We start from the raw sequence: 17,928 nt of genomic DNA on the forward strand, positions 1-17,928 counted from the left end.
GATACACCATGAAAGGTAGAATTTGGGAAATCTGAGTAACATAGCAAGATACTTTTAACATCCATTGTGATGGAGTTTTCATACCATTGATCACTGGATTTTGTAAACTCACATAAATATGCTTAATAAACTCAAAGGTATGTTGAGTCTCGGTGTATTTTCTCCAGATTAAATACATCTACTTGTAAGTATGTCATCATTGTCTGTGGCACAGACAAAGCTGTGTGCAATACATGCAACTGTGTTATTACACATGCAAATATATTAACTGCATACTTTAATTCTTGAAACATGCAGCAGTGACCCTTTCAATCAACAGCGGTACCTTACAGTGCAGCTACAAGTGCTCTGCTAAAACTGCACTCTGCCAGATGAGTTTATTCCATCCTCCATCATTTTTCTTACAGATTTTTGCCTCCTGATTTCTGGCATGCCTTTGCTGTCAGTTCTAGGATCTGTAGCTGTTTCCTGTACTCCCTGTAAATGCTGAACATCATTCTCTGCTAGAGCTCTGCTCTTTTCCCCATTCCCGGTCCTCTCTCCAGCCACATTTGTGACACTAATCTCAGGTATGATAAAGTTGCCCAATTCAGTAGCATCATTACCATTCTCTGGTTGTTCTAGAATTAAAGATGGATAAGAAAAAAAAAATAAAACAAAAGATGTCTGAAACAAAACATAAACAAAACATGAAACAAAAGCCAATAGATACAGATGATTTAAGCATTATAAATTAAAGCAGATGTACACATATTAACCTCTTGTTAATTAGCAACATTAGCAAGTATGGAATTTTGCTTTCTTTCTAAAATGGCAGTCTTCAATCTTCCAACTAAAGGCCTGCATCATATACTGGAAAGGCCCATGCTTGATCTTTCAAAACTGAAATTTCTGAGGATCATGAAACAGATTATCAGAAACTAAAGAACAACTTATAATTCCCTTTTATGACTATATTCTCCATATCACCATGCTAGAATGAAAGTTACTTTTATAATTAAATGGCATATCAACTTCATATATTATCATTCAAGACTAGAAAATATACACATACGATGTCATGATGCTGCACCTTGGTCAGCTTGAAAACTAAGAATGAAACAACAAAGTCAACTCAAGAACACTTTGATATCCATTTTCTTCTTTCATTTAAAAAAAACTGTTTTCAACTGGAAAGGTAGTTCTGGATACTCCAGAAAAACTACTTGAGAAGAGCACTGTGGCAAAGAAACTTGACAAGACTAAAAATATATTAAAAGCACAGCTCAGAATAAAGCTCAAGTGAGTCCCTCTTTTATTCATGATGCAGCTCTTTCAGACCAAACGATTAAATAAGGAGCACCCAGACGATACTGCCAGTCTGCTACTGCACATGACAGAAGCTGGCAGCACATTGAACTGACAGTATGAAGTCCAAAACCAGAAGAAATTACAATGAGATGATTTTTCACAGTGGCAGCTCTAATGCTCTCTTTAATTCAAGGGGATTCCCTCTTCCTCCTGTCTCCTCACTGAGAGTCCTGCGCAGTGCACTTCTAGGTCAGGTGGCTCCTGCACTGGGCTTTTCACTACCATTTGTGCTGTCTGCACTGACCACAACTGAGCCAGAAGGTTATTCGGACAGGGATGGACATCAGTGTCCCCTGGTGTAAGAGCTATCCCTTATTTTACCTGAAAATTCTAATAATGATAAGTCTTTCTAACTAATCAATGACCAATCAAAGTATCTATTTAACAAGTTGCACCACCCAAAGGAAATGGCATTAATAACTGATGCTATTCCTCACTAAATTCCTGATATTTGGGAGGAAACTCAAAACAACCATTTGAGAACCATTGACTTTTAAGAGCACTTTCTGCAAAAGTCTTCTATTTCCAGTAGCAAAGGTGGCAAAGAGCACCATGAACTGGAATAGTAATAAAAATAAATAAACAATGTGATAAAGAAAGCATCATCAAATATAGCCTTTTTTTTTCTAAAAACACAGAGGCAGAAAGGTTAGTGAGAAGACCAATGCTTTGACTGGCCTCAATGCTCTAAATTCACCAGAGTGAGGAACTTCTGACTCTCCAATGGCAATTTTTGAAACTCCTTCCTGCTGCCCCAGAGGGAGGAAAGGATAGAACAGAGCTTAACTGTCAGAAAAGCACTGATTATCCAACTCCAAAGAAAGAAGACTCAAAGTATACAGCAGAAATCAGAAAAACAGAATATTTTCTTTTTTTTTTTTTTGGTAAAAGATTCTTTATAAAAGCATTACCTAGTGGTGTGCATTTCTAAATGTAACATCCAGCTGTGATATCAGCACTTCACCCAATACTGCTGCATTCCCACAGCTGAGTAACCATTACTACAATAAACTGAGGGAAAAAAACCCCAAAAAGTTAACAGTTTTACTCATTATAATTAGATCCAAAGGAAATATACCTTTCTCTGAATTTAACTGACTACAGGAGGAAACTAATGGAAAGAATGGGATATGGGGTACCTAAACTCCCATTAACACTGTCTACTACAGCAGCTACAGTCTTGGGGCTAAGAGTACACAATGCACACCCTCCATAGCAGCATACCCTCCTTATTTTACAGCTTTTAAGGACACCCAAACCTTCAGCTTCATAGTGCTTGTGGTGAAGATAATACTGCTTTCAAGCTGGACAGCTCTGGAGGTCTAGCCTTTCATAGAGAGCTATTAATGCCCAGTGCACAAAGTAATGCAAAAAAAAAAAAAAAAAAAAAAAAAAAGACACTGTTGAACAGTGTGGAGATAAAAATTAATAATGATGTCAGTTAGATTGTCAACATAGATCTACCCAGATCAGTTTTGATGGAAAATGTATTTGGCGTCACATTTCTGAATGCTTTGAGTAGTACAACCAACTTTGATAAATGCATTTCATGTTTACTAATTGCTAAAACTTAATTCAAAATTATAGTCTACCTTATTACAGTTGCCCAGATAACTTACCTCAGACTGCACAGGCAACTGCCCATTCAGAATGTAATTAAATTTTAACCCCCACAAGCTCAAGCTGCACATCCTACACAACTGTGTTAGCATTTAATTAGTCATAAAAGCACCAAGCTTATAACCTAAGACTAGCATTAACTTCAGATTCTTGCAAGTTACAGTTATTTCAGGAATTAATACTGTTTAAAAAAAAAGTAAGAAAATTCTCTCCACAGAGAGAATTCAAAGATTGCTATTTCTAAACCTTGTGTACTACATGAAAGTCAATTTCTGCAGTGAAAGAAAAAGTAACTTCTTGTCCTTCTTCGCTAGTTCATGTCTTTGATCTTGTGTTACGTATCGCACCAACATCTGGTCAGCTTATCTCACTCTGGTACATCAGAGGATTTCTCTTACACACATCTCTACAAACAAGAGCTAATGCTCCCCTTCAGGTGTGATAATTTATAGGCAATCCAATCCAACAGCACTAAATCATTTGTTGCTAAGTAGGGGCTAGTATCAGCTCACTCCATAAACAAAATCCATTTGTGATTAGATGAATCTATTTTGCAAACCACCCCTCACATTCAGTAGCTCTAAAGTACCTATCTGTGAAGTCCAAATTCACATTACTAATTGAATTTTAAAAGTCCTTCTAAGTAAACTGCTCCTAATGAACAAATTACAGGGTTAAGTATCACAAGAAGATTCAATGTTAAGTCAACCTTTATTCAAAACTGACTTCAATCTAGAGTTCTAGTAAAGGCTAGCAAGACCTAATGTCTGAAGACTTTTATAGTGAAATTAATTTTTTAAAATATAAAGAAAATAAAGCCCATGCTTCTCAGCTGGAAATGTGATTCACTGGGGTTCTTCTATTTTATTTTAAACACATAAATAGTGATTGAAAATTGCTGCCCTTGCTTCCCCAAAAGATGATTTGCTTCATCAGTTCTCCTAGGCCACATAATGTACTACATTAATTACCTCTCAGCTGTCTCCTCTGACTTCTGAATCCATTTACACTAATTTTTATTATAATGAAAATAAAAATAATCCCCCAAATACATTTTTCCTCTTACACTGTGAGAGGGAGAGAGAGAGAAAAATGGTCAAGATGTAAGAGGTTTGTCATCTAATTTCTACCAATTCCAGTATTCATTTTAATTTGAACAAGCACATGTAAGCACAAGCCTTGCTATTCTTTCTGCATGCCAGTCATGAAGATGTATTTCATATCTTTCTTTCCTGAGGAATTGTGTGGCACTGAATTAGTTTAGTAAGAATTTTGAAAATGGGAGACCATCCACTCACTCTTTAAAAAGTGTTTGCGTCCAAAGTCACAAACAAAAGGTTTCTTAGGATTTTATTATGAGAATTTTGAGGCGATTAGCTGAAGTGATTTACGCATGGAATATTTACCATATAAAAGAACTCAAGTGGCAGTCACTTAGCTAGATACCACAGATTCAGCTTTGGACTCTTAATCAGCCTAATCTTTGCATAGCCTTCAAATTTACAATTACTCCCACAACCTGCCATGTATTCCACTCCAACCCACCTTATACTAAGTGATTTTCTTCCTTTTCATTAAATCCTGTATGGTGAACAAATCCAACATTTTTACAGAAACCCCAACAAAATGTTGGCATGAGCTGTTTTGAACAAGTCCTTAATCTCTCAGTCTTCATCTCTGAACACTGACTACTCACTCCTTGCTTGGACTGCACTAACTAGATTCTTGCTGCTTCTCTCGACTTGTCCTACTTTGTAAGACTCTCATAAAACACAGCATTCCACTGCACTTCTGAGTTCAATTGGTATTTTCATTTCCCTTTCACCTTACTGTTACCTGCTGCAGGGCACACCTGCCACACACTTTCATCCCTGAACTTCACCAAGCCACACTCCCTGCAAGGAGGCAGTAACTGTAGAAATTTCTCTATTTCTGTATTTGCTGAAAATTTTGCATTCTTATAAGGATGTATTCAATACTCATTTCGTACCGTTTTGGTCTCCTGTATTTTCTCCTGAAAACACAAAGGGAATGTTTCTTTTAATACACTTTCAGTTTCTCTGGATGACCTAGCACTTGATCGGTGTTACCCTCCATAATCTCATCTGAACAAATATCAAAACCACTCAAAAATAATAGCTAACAAAATTGCTAAGCTTCAGAGGGCATTTGTCCATTTAAAAGCTAAGCCATCATACCGTTTTCTTGAATCTGGTCAATAATCCATGCTTAATTACTTGAAGGCTGAAGAAAGGAAAATAAAATGGTTCCTAGCAGCCTTGAGATGTCAGTAATAACCTGCAACTCCATCTCACTAAAGACACTAATGTTTTGCTCCTCAGGTTTGTCTGATGGTTTTAAGTAGTTTTTAATCAACTGAAATGAAATTTGGTTGTTTTACCTTTCTTCTCTGCCCTTCACCTCCTAGCAGCTTACTATTGGTACTAGTACTACAAATGTGTTCTACCACCAAGTGTTTCTCAACACTTACCTAAATTACCTCTTGGCTAATTTATGACAAGTAACTTAGCAAAATTTTTCTAACTGTCCATATACTACAAAAGCTCACTTTGTAATATCATACAGAAATTTTAATGGTACTACAAAATCTTCAGTGAACCTATTAGAAAAGCACTCTTATCTACACTCATGCTCTTAGCCCGTTACCAGGATTACAATCCCGACGGAATAACTGCCAATTCTGACCCCTGGTCCACTGGCTCTTCCCTCATCTGAAGATGGCAAAGGTGAAGGAATACAATATTTAGATTCACAGAATCTCTTGCTGGTACTGCTACTTCTGTAGTACATTCAGCACTACTTTTTCCTACTTTTCAGCCCAGATTTGTGCTCTGCTTTGTGGAAGCCCTTAAACTAGTTTGCCCAAATATACAGGCTTTGGCTGGAGCAGAGACAATTTTCTTCACAGTAGCTGGTATGGGGCTGTGTTTTGGATTTGGTGTGGAAATGATGTTGCTACTTTGCTGATACAGGGGTATTTTTGTTATTGCTGAGCAGCACTTGCACAGAGTCAGTGCCTTTTCTGCTCCTCACCCCAGCCCACCAGTGAGCAGGCTGGGGGTGCACAAAAAGCTGGGAGGGGACACAGCGGGGACAGCTGCCCCAACTGACCCAAGGGGTATCCCAGACCAGGTAACATCATACTCACTACACACAGATGGGGGAAGAAAGAGGAACAGGGGGGATATTTGGTGTTTGTCCTCCCACGTAACTGTTAGGCGTGATGGAGCTCTGCTTTCCTGCGCATGGCTGAACTCCTGCCTGCCCATGGGAAACGGTGAATGAATTCCCTGTTTTGCTTTGCTTGCAGGCACAGCTTTTGCTGTATCTCATTGACTGGCTTTATTTCAACAAGATTTCTCACTTTTACTCTTCCAGTTCTCTCCCCCATCCCACTGTAGGGAGTGTGTAAGCACCTGCATGGGGCTTACTTGTTGTGTGGGCTTAATCTATAACACCAAAACATAGTAGTTTACCCCTCTATCCTTAAATCCAATTTTTATTTAAATACTTTAAGACAGATGAGGTTCTGTGGTAAAGCTCTTAAATAATTATTTTGCTTCAGGTACTAGAAACTAGTTTTTCAAAAGAAAGCAGAAATATCATTTTCTGAGAGAGCACTAATTGTGTACACCTCCCTTTAACAAAAAAGGTTTGTATGTGCTGTGGTTTTTTTTTTAAACATGGTTAAGGAAATAAAGAATATACTTTATCTGAATTGTGTTGAGATTCCCACTCACCAGTCAAGAAAATAATAACCTCCAAATTGCTGCTTGCCTATAAGCAGTAAATAAGTGAAATAATAAAATTCTCAATATTATTTTAAAAACAGGAAAAAGCTAAGAATTCATCGCAAAATGTGTTCCTTACCATGCCTTTTCCATCTATGCCCTCTTATAGACATGCTAGTCACAGCATTTCTTGATATTCTGGATGAAGTAGGTGTAATTTCAACCTGAATGCATCTTGCACCTTCTTTAGTAGAGTTCATGGCAACCTGAGGCAGTGAAGCTTTTATTGCATTAGCGACCTACAACAGAAGATATGCAGTTAAGTTCTTATCACAAAGGTAAAAATTTTAGAAGAATTCTGTCAGGGATTCTTCCTATTTCAAGAAAAATATGTGTACAATTCCAATTTATAGTCAAAAAGCATGCCACATTTTTGCATGGCCTGTAAAGAATGCTGGTTGCAATCAGCTCTCAGAACTTATACTTGCCACTTTCTTAAAACAAAGTTTCCACCTTCAAGATGTGGCTATTCCTTCTGCTGCACCATTAGCTTAGTTTTGAAGACTTACAAGCATTCTGTTGAAAACATCTTGGTCACAAGGAAACGTGACACCATAACTAAGTACAGTGAAAAGCCCTGTGTAGTATTTGCACAATCACACACACAGCTTTAGGTTCCTGGTAGCATCTTGTATCATGCATGCTCACAGCAAGGATTTCCCAGGCTAAAAATTAATAAAATACCTACCAGCAGAGGTTCTGGATACAGCTCAAGCTGTGCTCTATATAAAACGTCATCCATAGCTTTACGAGCCAGATCCCATTCTCCATTATAACTGCAAAGGTAAAATTATATGTAATAATAAGCATCTATGTCAACAGATGAACCTTCTTGGTCACCTACCTTCACAGCTCTGGTGTTTCTTGAGAGTTCAGTTTAAAGAATTTGAATTAATTGTGTTTGTTAGCAGTAAGCCTGCTAATTAGAGAACCCTGAAATAGCATCTATGGAGACAAAGTTTTATTTTCATTGGCCACCCCAAGCAATTTAAAAATTATATAATTAGCTGTTGATCAGCTAGTCACAAAATATTCTGAATACAACCAGGATTTTTTAATATTACTCCACCTTTTGACTATTTCTGTATTACTAGTCTGCAATTATTTCAGTTACTGAGTAAGCTCCATACATTAACATGACTTTCAAAGGGTAGATGATATCAGCATTTCAGAGAAAAAATATAACCTCATTTCCTTAACTAGACTGATGTCAAAACTAACCGTGTAGAAATGTGGACAGCAGACAATAGCTGGAAAAGGGTTTTTACAATATTTTCTTCCCATCAGCAGTTACACCTACCACATGCTGCTCCACCAATCTTTCCCCAGTATGACACAGGTAACTTCATCCAACTACTTGGAGAACTGTCTAATCCCAAGGACCCCTTACTGCTACACACATCTGCCCATAGAAAATGAAATGCCTTCAAGGCAGTATGTCTGAAAAAGTACACAAATTAGGCTGGCATTTCTCTATTTTGTCCGCCTATTAGAAAAAAACCCAACTTACAAGGCATAATAGATCCCTGTTAGCATTTGCACCATGAATTCAGATGAAACTGGAATCCTACAGTTGACTCCCTTGTACTTTCTCACTTGCTGGCGAGGATATCCACAGACACAAATCCTAAAGAAATCATACATTTGTCATTAGTAAATAATGTAGAACCACCTTTGTACTTTATAGACTTTCAATACTTCACCAGTAGTGACCAGTTTTTAGAGGCCCTCAGTTACTTCTTCTAAAAATGCAAGAATGACATCCAAGTAGGATAACATTCTGATGAAGAAAGACTTAATAGCTGCTCAGATGCAAAAAATCTGGATTTACAACTTGAGACCAGCACAACCTATATCACCTGCTGTAATTTTCACGTTTACAATCCATATTTGTAATTTAAGGAAGAGATGAAAATTGAATTAGATTTACAGAAAGAAAAAGCATTCATTGTATGTTTTAAAGAAAACCTCCTAAATTCCCCATTGCTCAAACCAATTAAAAGAGTTATTATAAATATCCAAATAGCAGAATAGCGATTTCACAACATCCAAACAGGACACTGAAAGATATTCGGGGCTTCTGACACATATTCCCTGTATTCTAACATGCTGTCTATTCTAAATTACTGTCACAGTAAGATTTTCAGTAAGCAGAGAAACATGAATGACAAAACCAGTCAGGAATAAAGAACAATGAGAGAAGTTAAATGGTATAGAATTAAATAATTAAGTATCCAGACATTCAACATTTTGAAGTAGAAAGACTTGCTTGCATCTACTGGTAACTTGTTTGGGGTTCTTTTGGATGTTTTAAAAATTATTTATTCCAAATACAATCAAAACCTAATCAAGCAGAATAAGCAACATCAGTCTTCTTTCTACAATTTTCTTGGTCTCTTGGGTTTCCTGGGTTAAGGAGAGCATTCTAATTTTTCCCTTAACATACAGTCCACTTTTGAAAATGTTTACTACCCATTTCTCTTCCTTGAAAAAAGATATTGATCAAAAAATAGACACTGTAATTAAAGCTGAGGTAGGCTTTGTTTTGTTTTGAGGCCAGGAGGGGCATGTTGCCATTGTTATTTTGGTTTTTTGAAGCAACAGCTGATTTTGGAAATGCGCAATGTATCCATAAAAATGGAGGTATGTCTAGTTTCAACATCTACTATAATTACAAGAAAGCTTAAACCTGCACAGCATCCAAATTTATTTAGCAAACTTGCAATGCAAAATATACTGCACTTCTAAAAGACACTTCTGGTTTTCTTTAGTTAAAACAACTACAACTACTGTTATTAAAAACAAACAGTTCTCTTTGACTTCTCCTCTTAAAGGAGAAGCTTAACCTGTGTATAAACCAGGCTATTGTTCCCCATTTTGAGATCTCAACCCAAAGTTATGCAAGAGACACTTAAAAGCAAATAATGCAGCTGTAAACACCTACAGAAGAAGTCAAGTTTAAAAGTGGCCTTTGGGAACTCAAAGCTTGTTTTTATTAAAAAACTCCAAACTGACTGCACTTCAATCTGGTAATGCCGTTTCAAGAGTAAACAACCCACAGAAATTACCTTGAAGAAATTTGACACAATGACTGAAGAGACATTGCAGGCATGTAGCTTAAGGCAGCATTGTAACAGAGCAGAAGAAAACTCAGCACTTCAAACCTGGGATTTGAAAGAAACATTGGCATTCCATTACCAACTTTATTTTTTACAAGAAAACAAATTTACAGGGAAATTTTAAATAATTATTTGAGCAGATCTGGCATTATATTTCAATTTAATCAACAACTGAGTAAGCTTTTCCCTTACATGTAGTAATAAGCCTACTGATCTTTCTGCATCTACATTTACACGTGTTTAGAAACAAAAAAAGACACATGACAAAACACAATATACACCTATCCTCCTTCAGTCTGCAACTGTACTAAAAATCAGAAGCTCAGATCCTTTAGAGACTCTCAATCAAAATCCCATGATACAATTTTACCTGTTCTGGGCAGTCAGCATCTCCCTCTGAGGATGAGGTCCGCTGTACACAACCCTGGACAAACCATGCTGCGACAAAGCTCCTTCAGTGAGAGCCATGGAGCCAATGCTGGAAGGCTGGAGGAAAAAAGGGTCATTCAGAGCATGTCCACCTCAAATCTTGCTATAATGCAAGTGAAAATGGCCAACAATAAGCATCACCACATATAAATATGAATTTTCAACAGGCTTAATGCTATCTGACTGTTCAGATGTTATCTGTTCATTTTACACCAAATAAGGCATACAGCTTCAGAAAAGAAAAAAAAATACATAGTTGCTGCATAGGTATTATGCATTTATGACTATTCCACTTTGAAAATACCTCAGAGACCGGTTAGTAGTATTCAGAAATCTATGAACACAACATGTTAAAACTACTTTTCACTTCTGTTCTTAATAAACAGGCCCCCACAGCATATAGGGCATTTGTTAGACCCCATCGATGCTCTCATTTGTTTGAACTCCACAGCCCTTCAGGTTCTGGCCAGTGAGATGCCTGCAGGCTTGGGAGATATTTGATTGGCCAAGACCCCTGACAATCATGGTAACACTGCCCTTCTCAATCAGGAATTTCACTTCGTAGGCGTCACTTACTTCATGATAGACAGAAGGTTTGGACAAAGATGGAATTGTGAAACTCAGCACTTTGTTATGTCCCTCTTTGTCAATTATCTCCTGAAAAAGACAGAAGATATCAATGGTTACACTGTACTACAGAAAACATCCTAAGGTGTTAAATACTATTTATTATAGGGACTGATAGGGATACTATAACAATCCAAGCTGCAAGCTAGAAATTATCTATTTGCTTTTTATCACCACACATTGTTTATGAAAACTCTTCAAATAACTTAGCCAAGGGCTATATATTTGCATATATAACCCACATTAAAAACACTAAGAGGAAACATCATGTTTAAAACAACATCATCTTTTTTTAATTATACACAATTTGCTAATTGTGAATGATCAATAATTCTGTTCCGAAAACTATTAGCCATCAAGTAAGCACTCAACAAGTAATTTGTTTTGGAAATATTACAGCTCTGGAATGACTGCAGCCTCTTATGGTTTGACAGCAGCAGATGACGACATTTGCAAAAGTCCAAGTCTGATAAATCACTCTATGGAATTAAAAGAAGTATGGATGCAAAGCTTTAGAGAAGCTGCTTTCCTGAAAGATGCCACCACAGCAGTAGCTGGCAGACTTCTTGCTCCTCTAAGTTAACAGAAGACTAACAGACAAAGGCAAAACAAGATGTGGTTTTGTACCACAGAAGAGCACTGGAGTACTTCAAATAAAAAAATTTTAAAGAACCAAAGCAGACTTGAACAAAACAAACACCATACACTGGATTTTACTTTTCTCTTTTCTAAATTTCAGCAGCTGATTTCATATATCCAGAAGTGATAATTAGAGAGAAGCTTCAGTGTCTCCTAATACCCATGTGTTAGAAGGCTGAAGGTCTAACTTTACATCGTAATTATTAAAATTCCTGTCTTAAAATAAAATATGAAGAGGTAAAGGAAAACTGAAAAGGACCAAAAGGGCACACAGAGCTGATCCTTCTGAAAAGCTGCACAGCTCCTCCACTCTCCACATAAACCACTGACACTTTAATTTTTAATATTGCTCCTGGATCAATGTGGAAAACATGTTCCTCAATATATAGGAGAAAGAGAAAGAAAATGGCTACATTCAAACTTCTAAATTCTAAAAATATTATTATTTGTATTCTTCATTATAATCAGATTTGTAATTAAGTTTCAGGAGTACATTTCAGGATGCATTTGTAGTGTATGATGTATATTAAAGTGTATGAACTGTATTTAAAAAAACCTGGATAACTACAGCTAGGAAAGCAAAAAATTTCAACTGCATGCACTACCACTGTACCTCCCTAAGATGAAGGTAGAACAATCCAGTCCATGATCTCAAGGTTCAGCCACAATAATTCCACACACCTCACAATGTAGACAACTTAAAATTATTCTGAGCAATATTTTTCATTTTCCTTCAGTAAGAAACTGCAGGACTCCGACTGAACACGTCAAGTTTCCAAGAGTCCACTGTACATCTTTACATAGGAATTACTTTTATATTAGGCTTCATATTTCCTCTTGGTTTTGAAAACAAAGTAGTTAGTTAAAGATAAAATAAATATCTAAGCAGGTCACCTATTACCTTTTCAACCTACATACTAAAGAACAATACCATCTTGATTGTTCCAGTTATAAATTTTATGCAACACCAACAGCAGGGAAGAAGTCAGTGAGTACCGTGGCACTGTTTTACCATAAGCATTCCTCAAGTCTTAAGGAAAAACAGGGAAAAAGTTCCCAAAAGTCATGCTGATCTACAGCTTCCTAGAGAAGCTTGCTGTGAAATTCTTATGACCCCAGGCAGCTGGTGATGGAAAGCCAAGTTACTAATTGAGAAAGAAACTGTTCTCAGCTAAGAGAGGATGTTACCAGACTGGTTTCAAGCTTAACTGTAAATGTAATCTCTTCTGGGAAAAAAACAAGTGATTACAGCCACATCCATGAACCATCTTAAATTACTTCATCATGGATATAAAGGAGTGAATTGCCTTAGGGTGTAAGATAAGACCAAATGCTTTTCAGGAATGTTCATCTTGTCAGATACAACTAAGCATACAGAAAAGGAAGCAAGCTTGTACTCAGCCTCAAGAAGAGTGGAACATAAGGGCTCAGGTCTTTTAAATCAGACTCCTGGGTAAAAAAGACATTTCCACTTGCTTGGTGAAGATACCTATGATTATTTCTAGGAGATGGATAGCAACTGCCTTCTCCAGATTTTCAGATGAAGAGAGTTGAAATTCATCAATATTTTGCTTCACAAAAAGCCTTCCTAAAACAACCAGAACAAACTACACAGACAAGAATCCCAAGAGACATAATAAAACACTAAGTATTTCAAAATAGCCATAAAAAGACTAAAATATGGTGCTTTTAAGGGTTCCTTATTAATTCTGTAATTCAAAGCATAGATATAGCAACAAACAGAATATTTTCATAAAAAGTACTTTTAAAACATCTCGGTTATTTCAAAATGGACACCTTTAACTTCTCAAAGCTAAGCAAGATGTTCAGCAGTCAAGGATGAGTTGAAAGTAATTTTTTTGTGGTTTTAGTCCAGATAGTCAAAATACAGGCAACAATTTCAAAAGCAGTGCCTCAAAAAGTTCTCAAGCAGAATGTGAGTTTAATCACCAAGATTTAATGTGATTTAATGTGATTTAATCACCAAGAAACGGTGATTGCCAAGAAATATGAGTTTAATACCAAGAAATAAGTAACAAAATATTCAAGAACCACATAAAGAGCAGACAAAATATTGACCAAAGAATGAAAGTTCATGTTGTAGATTTCTGACATGGATTTGAAGAGTTGCAACTGAAATAATCAATTCATTTTAATTCCAAAACAAAATGTTGAAATACAAACCAAGTTATAAACTCCTAGGAGAAGAGCCTCTATGCACCCACTGCTCTGCAAATCTCTGTTGGCTGAGACAGCAAGATAGCACCACATCAATTCTGGCAGGAACTGCTGTGTAAACCGTAGCAATTGTTCCTCTCCGCTGCGGTAGAACTCAAAGAGCTGGTGGCAAACTGGCTCCAGAAGCTGAAATACAAGTTACAATCATGAAAGAATAAAACATTACAAAAATCTGCAACTTTGTCTGGATCAACCCTGTAGTCAAAACTTTAAACTGATAAAAATGACATTTTAGTTATCAGGGCATGACTGACACAGTAACCGCTCAAGTCACCTTACACACTTTCATGCCTGTAACATACTTCTGGATGATAAAAGTAGAGCCATTCATCCTACATTAATAAAAAAATTCCAATGGCTGCTTTACCTTGTTTTTGGCTCCCTTCCTCCAGCTTCAAAGGCAAAAAATAGAGGAGAGTTATCACATACCTCATACCTCTCAATATCTCTAATATACAGGCAAAGTACCTGAACAAAAGGTACAACTCCAATAGCATACACAAAATTAATCTAGAAGCTTTACCCACCTAGTGAGAAGAGTTGTATAACACTTAAATTCCAAGTATTACAAAAACTTAATACACAATAGAATTAGGTTTTTTTTCCCACCCTCATTATCTTCTAGAAGCTTCAATGTATTTATACACTTGAGAAAGAAATGGGAAGCCTCAAGAGTAATTTTAGAATCAAATTTGTTAGGCTGATACAAATGGATGTAAAACACTGAACTGGAAGTAATACACTAAGCTAGATCAAGTTAAAAAAAGATTTTAAAACAATTAAGCTATCAGCCTGCCTGTGTTCCTGGATTTAATGTGCCTTCTTGTGCTACCACCTACCTCTGATACAAGGATGAAACATTGTGTTAACCACCACCTGTCAATGTATGGAAATCAGGAGATTTCCTAATTTTCTCCAATTAGAAAATATTGTCAAAAAGAGCAGGCACTTTCAAAGGCAGCTGAACTATTAAGTTCAGTTCTGCTATTTGTCTAGATCACAACTTTAGTTGTAGTAGACTAAGTTCTCAGAAAAATAAGAAAGCCAATTCCATATTCATCCCTTTATTGAACCAAATGAGGCTAAATCACCGGGGAGACCACGTTAGAAATATACGTGCTTGCTTTCCTAATATTTTCCTCCTGAACATGAAAAAAAACTCAAGTCAACATTTTCTTACTTCCCAAAGTTACTTCTGAAACAGAAAGATCTTAGCAAATTTGAGTTCTTTTTTAAGAAGTCATCTGGGACAATCTGATCCATTCTAAAAAAGAGGAACTTTAGCTTCTGAGAGATATTAGCTTCACTTTGGAAAAATTATCCCTGAAAAAATCTACAACAAAGGCAAAAAAGCCACACCAAGCTAAACTAATAATCAGTTATAAAAGCAGGACAGCAAAGATCCTTCTAGAAAACCTTACCAGCAGAATCGTGTTCCATATTCAGTTTATATTTTCACACAATTCACATCCTTCCTGTAATGAATTATCAGTTCTGACTGATGCGCTTGAACTTTAAAAGGCCCATAAATAGCTGTGACAGGTATCCATGTCTACATCGTTATCTCACTTGAAACAGCTTTGTATCAGGACATTTAAATGCATCATCAGTACAAAACCAGATTTTCTTCCTCAAAATGCCACCACATGCTACAACCTAATATCAAAAAGCACTAATGACTGTGGCTGTTTCAAGATATTGTTTTGAACTAAACAAAGAACTAGACTGAGACATTTTTTTCATGCTGGAACAGAAGAGTGTCCAAGCAATTTCATCCCTCTTCCTTTTAAGCTGCACCCAAGTGTGTCAGACACTCCAAACACTTGCTATTTCCTAATGCATGTGTCTGTTTGGTTCCTATCTAGAAAGACAGCAAGAGTGTTTTAAATAAAAAACAAAATAACTTCAACCTTTAAAAAAAAATCCATCACATATTTATTCAACTATTATTGACTGCTGGAAATCTTTAGTGAATTTTAAGTCCTTTAAATCTACACTCTGGACTCTCCTTTCACTGAACTACATTTTTCACCTAGCAAGTGGCCCAGGAACTTCAAAAGTAACTAACAAAGTCTTTACTAATACAGCTACTATGAAGTGCATGTTAAACAAGTAGTCCATTTATCTTAAAAATGGTTAATTATTTTTTTTGAAAAGTAAATGAAAACAACCCATATAAAAAGCAAACATGAATCAGCAGGAAAATGCAGTTACACATGCCAATACCCATGACCACTTTTCAAATGCTTAAAAAAACCCCACATCCATCCTGCAAAACAAGATTAATCACAATTTTACAGTACTGATAATTATTATAAGTACATATATTCAAAGGTCTACAGACGGGGTTGTTTGTCCATTTTTAAACTCTGCAGTATTTGTAGTGTTCATGCAAATCCTTCCCCTTTGCTTTACACCCATAAGAGCAGACAGCACATACCCTCCACAGTACAGCAAGCTGACATTACACAATGCAGCTAACAGATCTCAAACAGCAGCTAAAAGATATTAATTTTCTATTTAACTGCTGGTTTGTAATTTTTTTTACAATGTGAAAGCTCCAAGTAGCCTCTCCCACAAAGCAACAGCTACTTGGAAAACAGTCCAAAAATTATTTTTCCTCAAGGCAGCACAACATTCAGTGTCAGCACTAGCTTTTCATTTCAATTCTAAGTCCCACTAACAGGAAAATCTTCAATACCTTGCCCCTGAAATTATCCCAACAACGTTTTCAACCAGAAGTTGCAGCAGCACACTGCTACTAAGGCCCCTGAGAAACCTAGTGATAGTCAAAAGTAGTAAGAAATCAAAGAACTTATGAAAGTATTAATTAGGCTATGAACAGGTAGATTTATCAGATTAATTTGCATTTTGATACAAATTCTAAAGACCAGACAGGCTTGACTCAGTAGCTGAAATGACTCAGAATGCCTTTCTGAGCAGCAAATTAAAATTACATTCGTTCTTTGCCGGACAAGCTGGGAGTTTCACTATCAGCATTCTCTCTAAAAGCATATACACTGAAAGCATTTTATCCTCTGACCTTTAGTACTGGCATAATCTCAAACTTCGGGAAGATGCCTTATTTCTGGGTCATTTCAGAAGAATTAAGGATTTGGCACAATATTAAAACAATGCAAAAAAGGATTTCTGGATGGTACAAGGCAGTTAACAACACACAATTAAACCCAGATCAGGATGTTCTGAACACCTGGACATTTTAAAACAAGGGCAGTCATGGGATACAGAACCTTCTCAGTACAGATACTGGGAAACCTGCCCCTCTTCCCCACAGTTTTTTCATATTCTGCCCTCATTTCAGGAAGAGTACATCCACTGTATAAATCCATGTATTTTTATCACATGTATCTCAAACAACAAAAAACCTAAAACCTAAGCAACAATTTTAAAAGGATGGCTAACCTAATTTTCTTCTCTTGCATTGTAATAGATAAGCTTCAGACATGAAGAGATTCACATTCAAGTGATAATTACAGAAAGAATTCTGTCAAACACAAACATCTTTTCAATTCCTTAATGCATTTCTCAATTCTATATCCAAGCCCTGAAGCCCATGAATATGACCTACAAGCTTAACTATGATCAGTAGGTTACAAAACTTGCAATATTTTTTCCATGATAGTACATAATTGCTAAGAACAAACTTTTTGAAGCAGACTTGTCATCAATAACCTAGCATGCAAGGTCTTGGTTTCATTCTGCCAGTGTTATGACAGACATTTTGGGTGAGGGATCCAAAATACTCACTTCACACTGTGGCTCCTGAATTACTTTGTAAAGAGATGAAATCAAAGCTGTCTTGTCTTTCAAGCTGGTAGCATAGCTAGATATGGATGCTTCTGGCAGTGTCTGAAATAAAAAACATTATAAGCAATTTCTATCATTAAACTGTAACAGCTATTTCAACAAACAATTTTCCATTACAAGTCACTATTTATCAGAGTATACTATAAACTAAACCTTGTTTCACAAAGAAATCCTCACATTTTCAGATCCTTGCCAGAAGACACATTGCACTCTATTACTTAGCAACTTCATACGGAATGTAACAACAGTGGATGTGAAATTGATTT

General features: G+C 36.4%; 1 protein-coding gene across 7 annotated transcripts in view; it reads right to left on the bottom strand.

Annotated features, from left to right (window-relative positions):
* The window catches only part of HYCC1 (hyccin PI4KA lipid kinase complex subunit 1), a 42,340-nt gene that overhangs the window by 4,922 nt on the left and 19,490 nt on the right, over positions 1-17,928 (bottom strand). For 4 of the 7 annotated variants that reach the window (XM_030264827.4, XM_012571648.5, XM_072925621.1 and 1 more), the window contains exons 3-10: positions 17,603-17,704; positions 13,781-13,960; positions 10,907-10,987; positions 10,272-10,387; positions 9,851-9,946; positions 8,293-8,409; positions 7,471-7,558; positions 6,862-7,021 (exon numbers count right to left, since the gene is read on the bottom strand). In XM_030264827.4, coding sequence (XP_030120687.3) covers positions 6,862-7,021; positions 7,471-7,558; positions 8,293-8,409; positions 9,851-9,946; positions 10,272-10,387; positions 10,907-10,987; positions 13,781-13,960; positions 17,603-17,704 — 940 coding nt within the window. Of the gene's footprint in view, positions 1-325; positions 621-6,861; positions 7,022-7,470; positions 7,559-8,292; positions 8,410-9,850; positions 9,947-10,271; positions 10,388-10,906; positions 10,988-13,780; positions 13,961-17,602; positions 17,705-17,928 lie in introns of all 7 variants that reach the window. The other 3 variants (XM_072925622.1, XM_030264828.4, XM_041714450.2) reach the window with 2 other exon arrangements.

The sequence above is a fragment of the Taeniopygia guttata genome, chromosome 2 (assembly GCF_048771995.1).
Source record: "Taeniopygia guttata chromosome 2, bTaeGut7.mat, whole genome shotgun sequence".
Lineage (NCBI taxonomy): Eukaryota > Metazoa > Chordata > Aves > Passeriformes > Estrildidae > Taeniopygia > Taeniopygia guttata.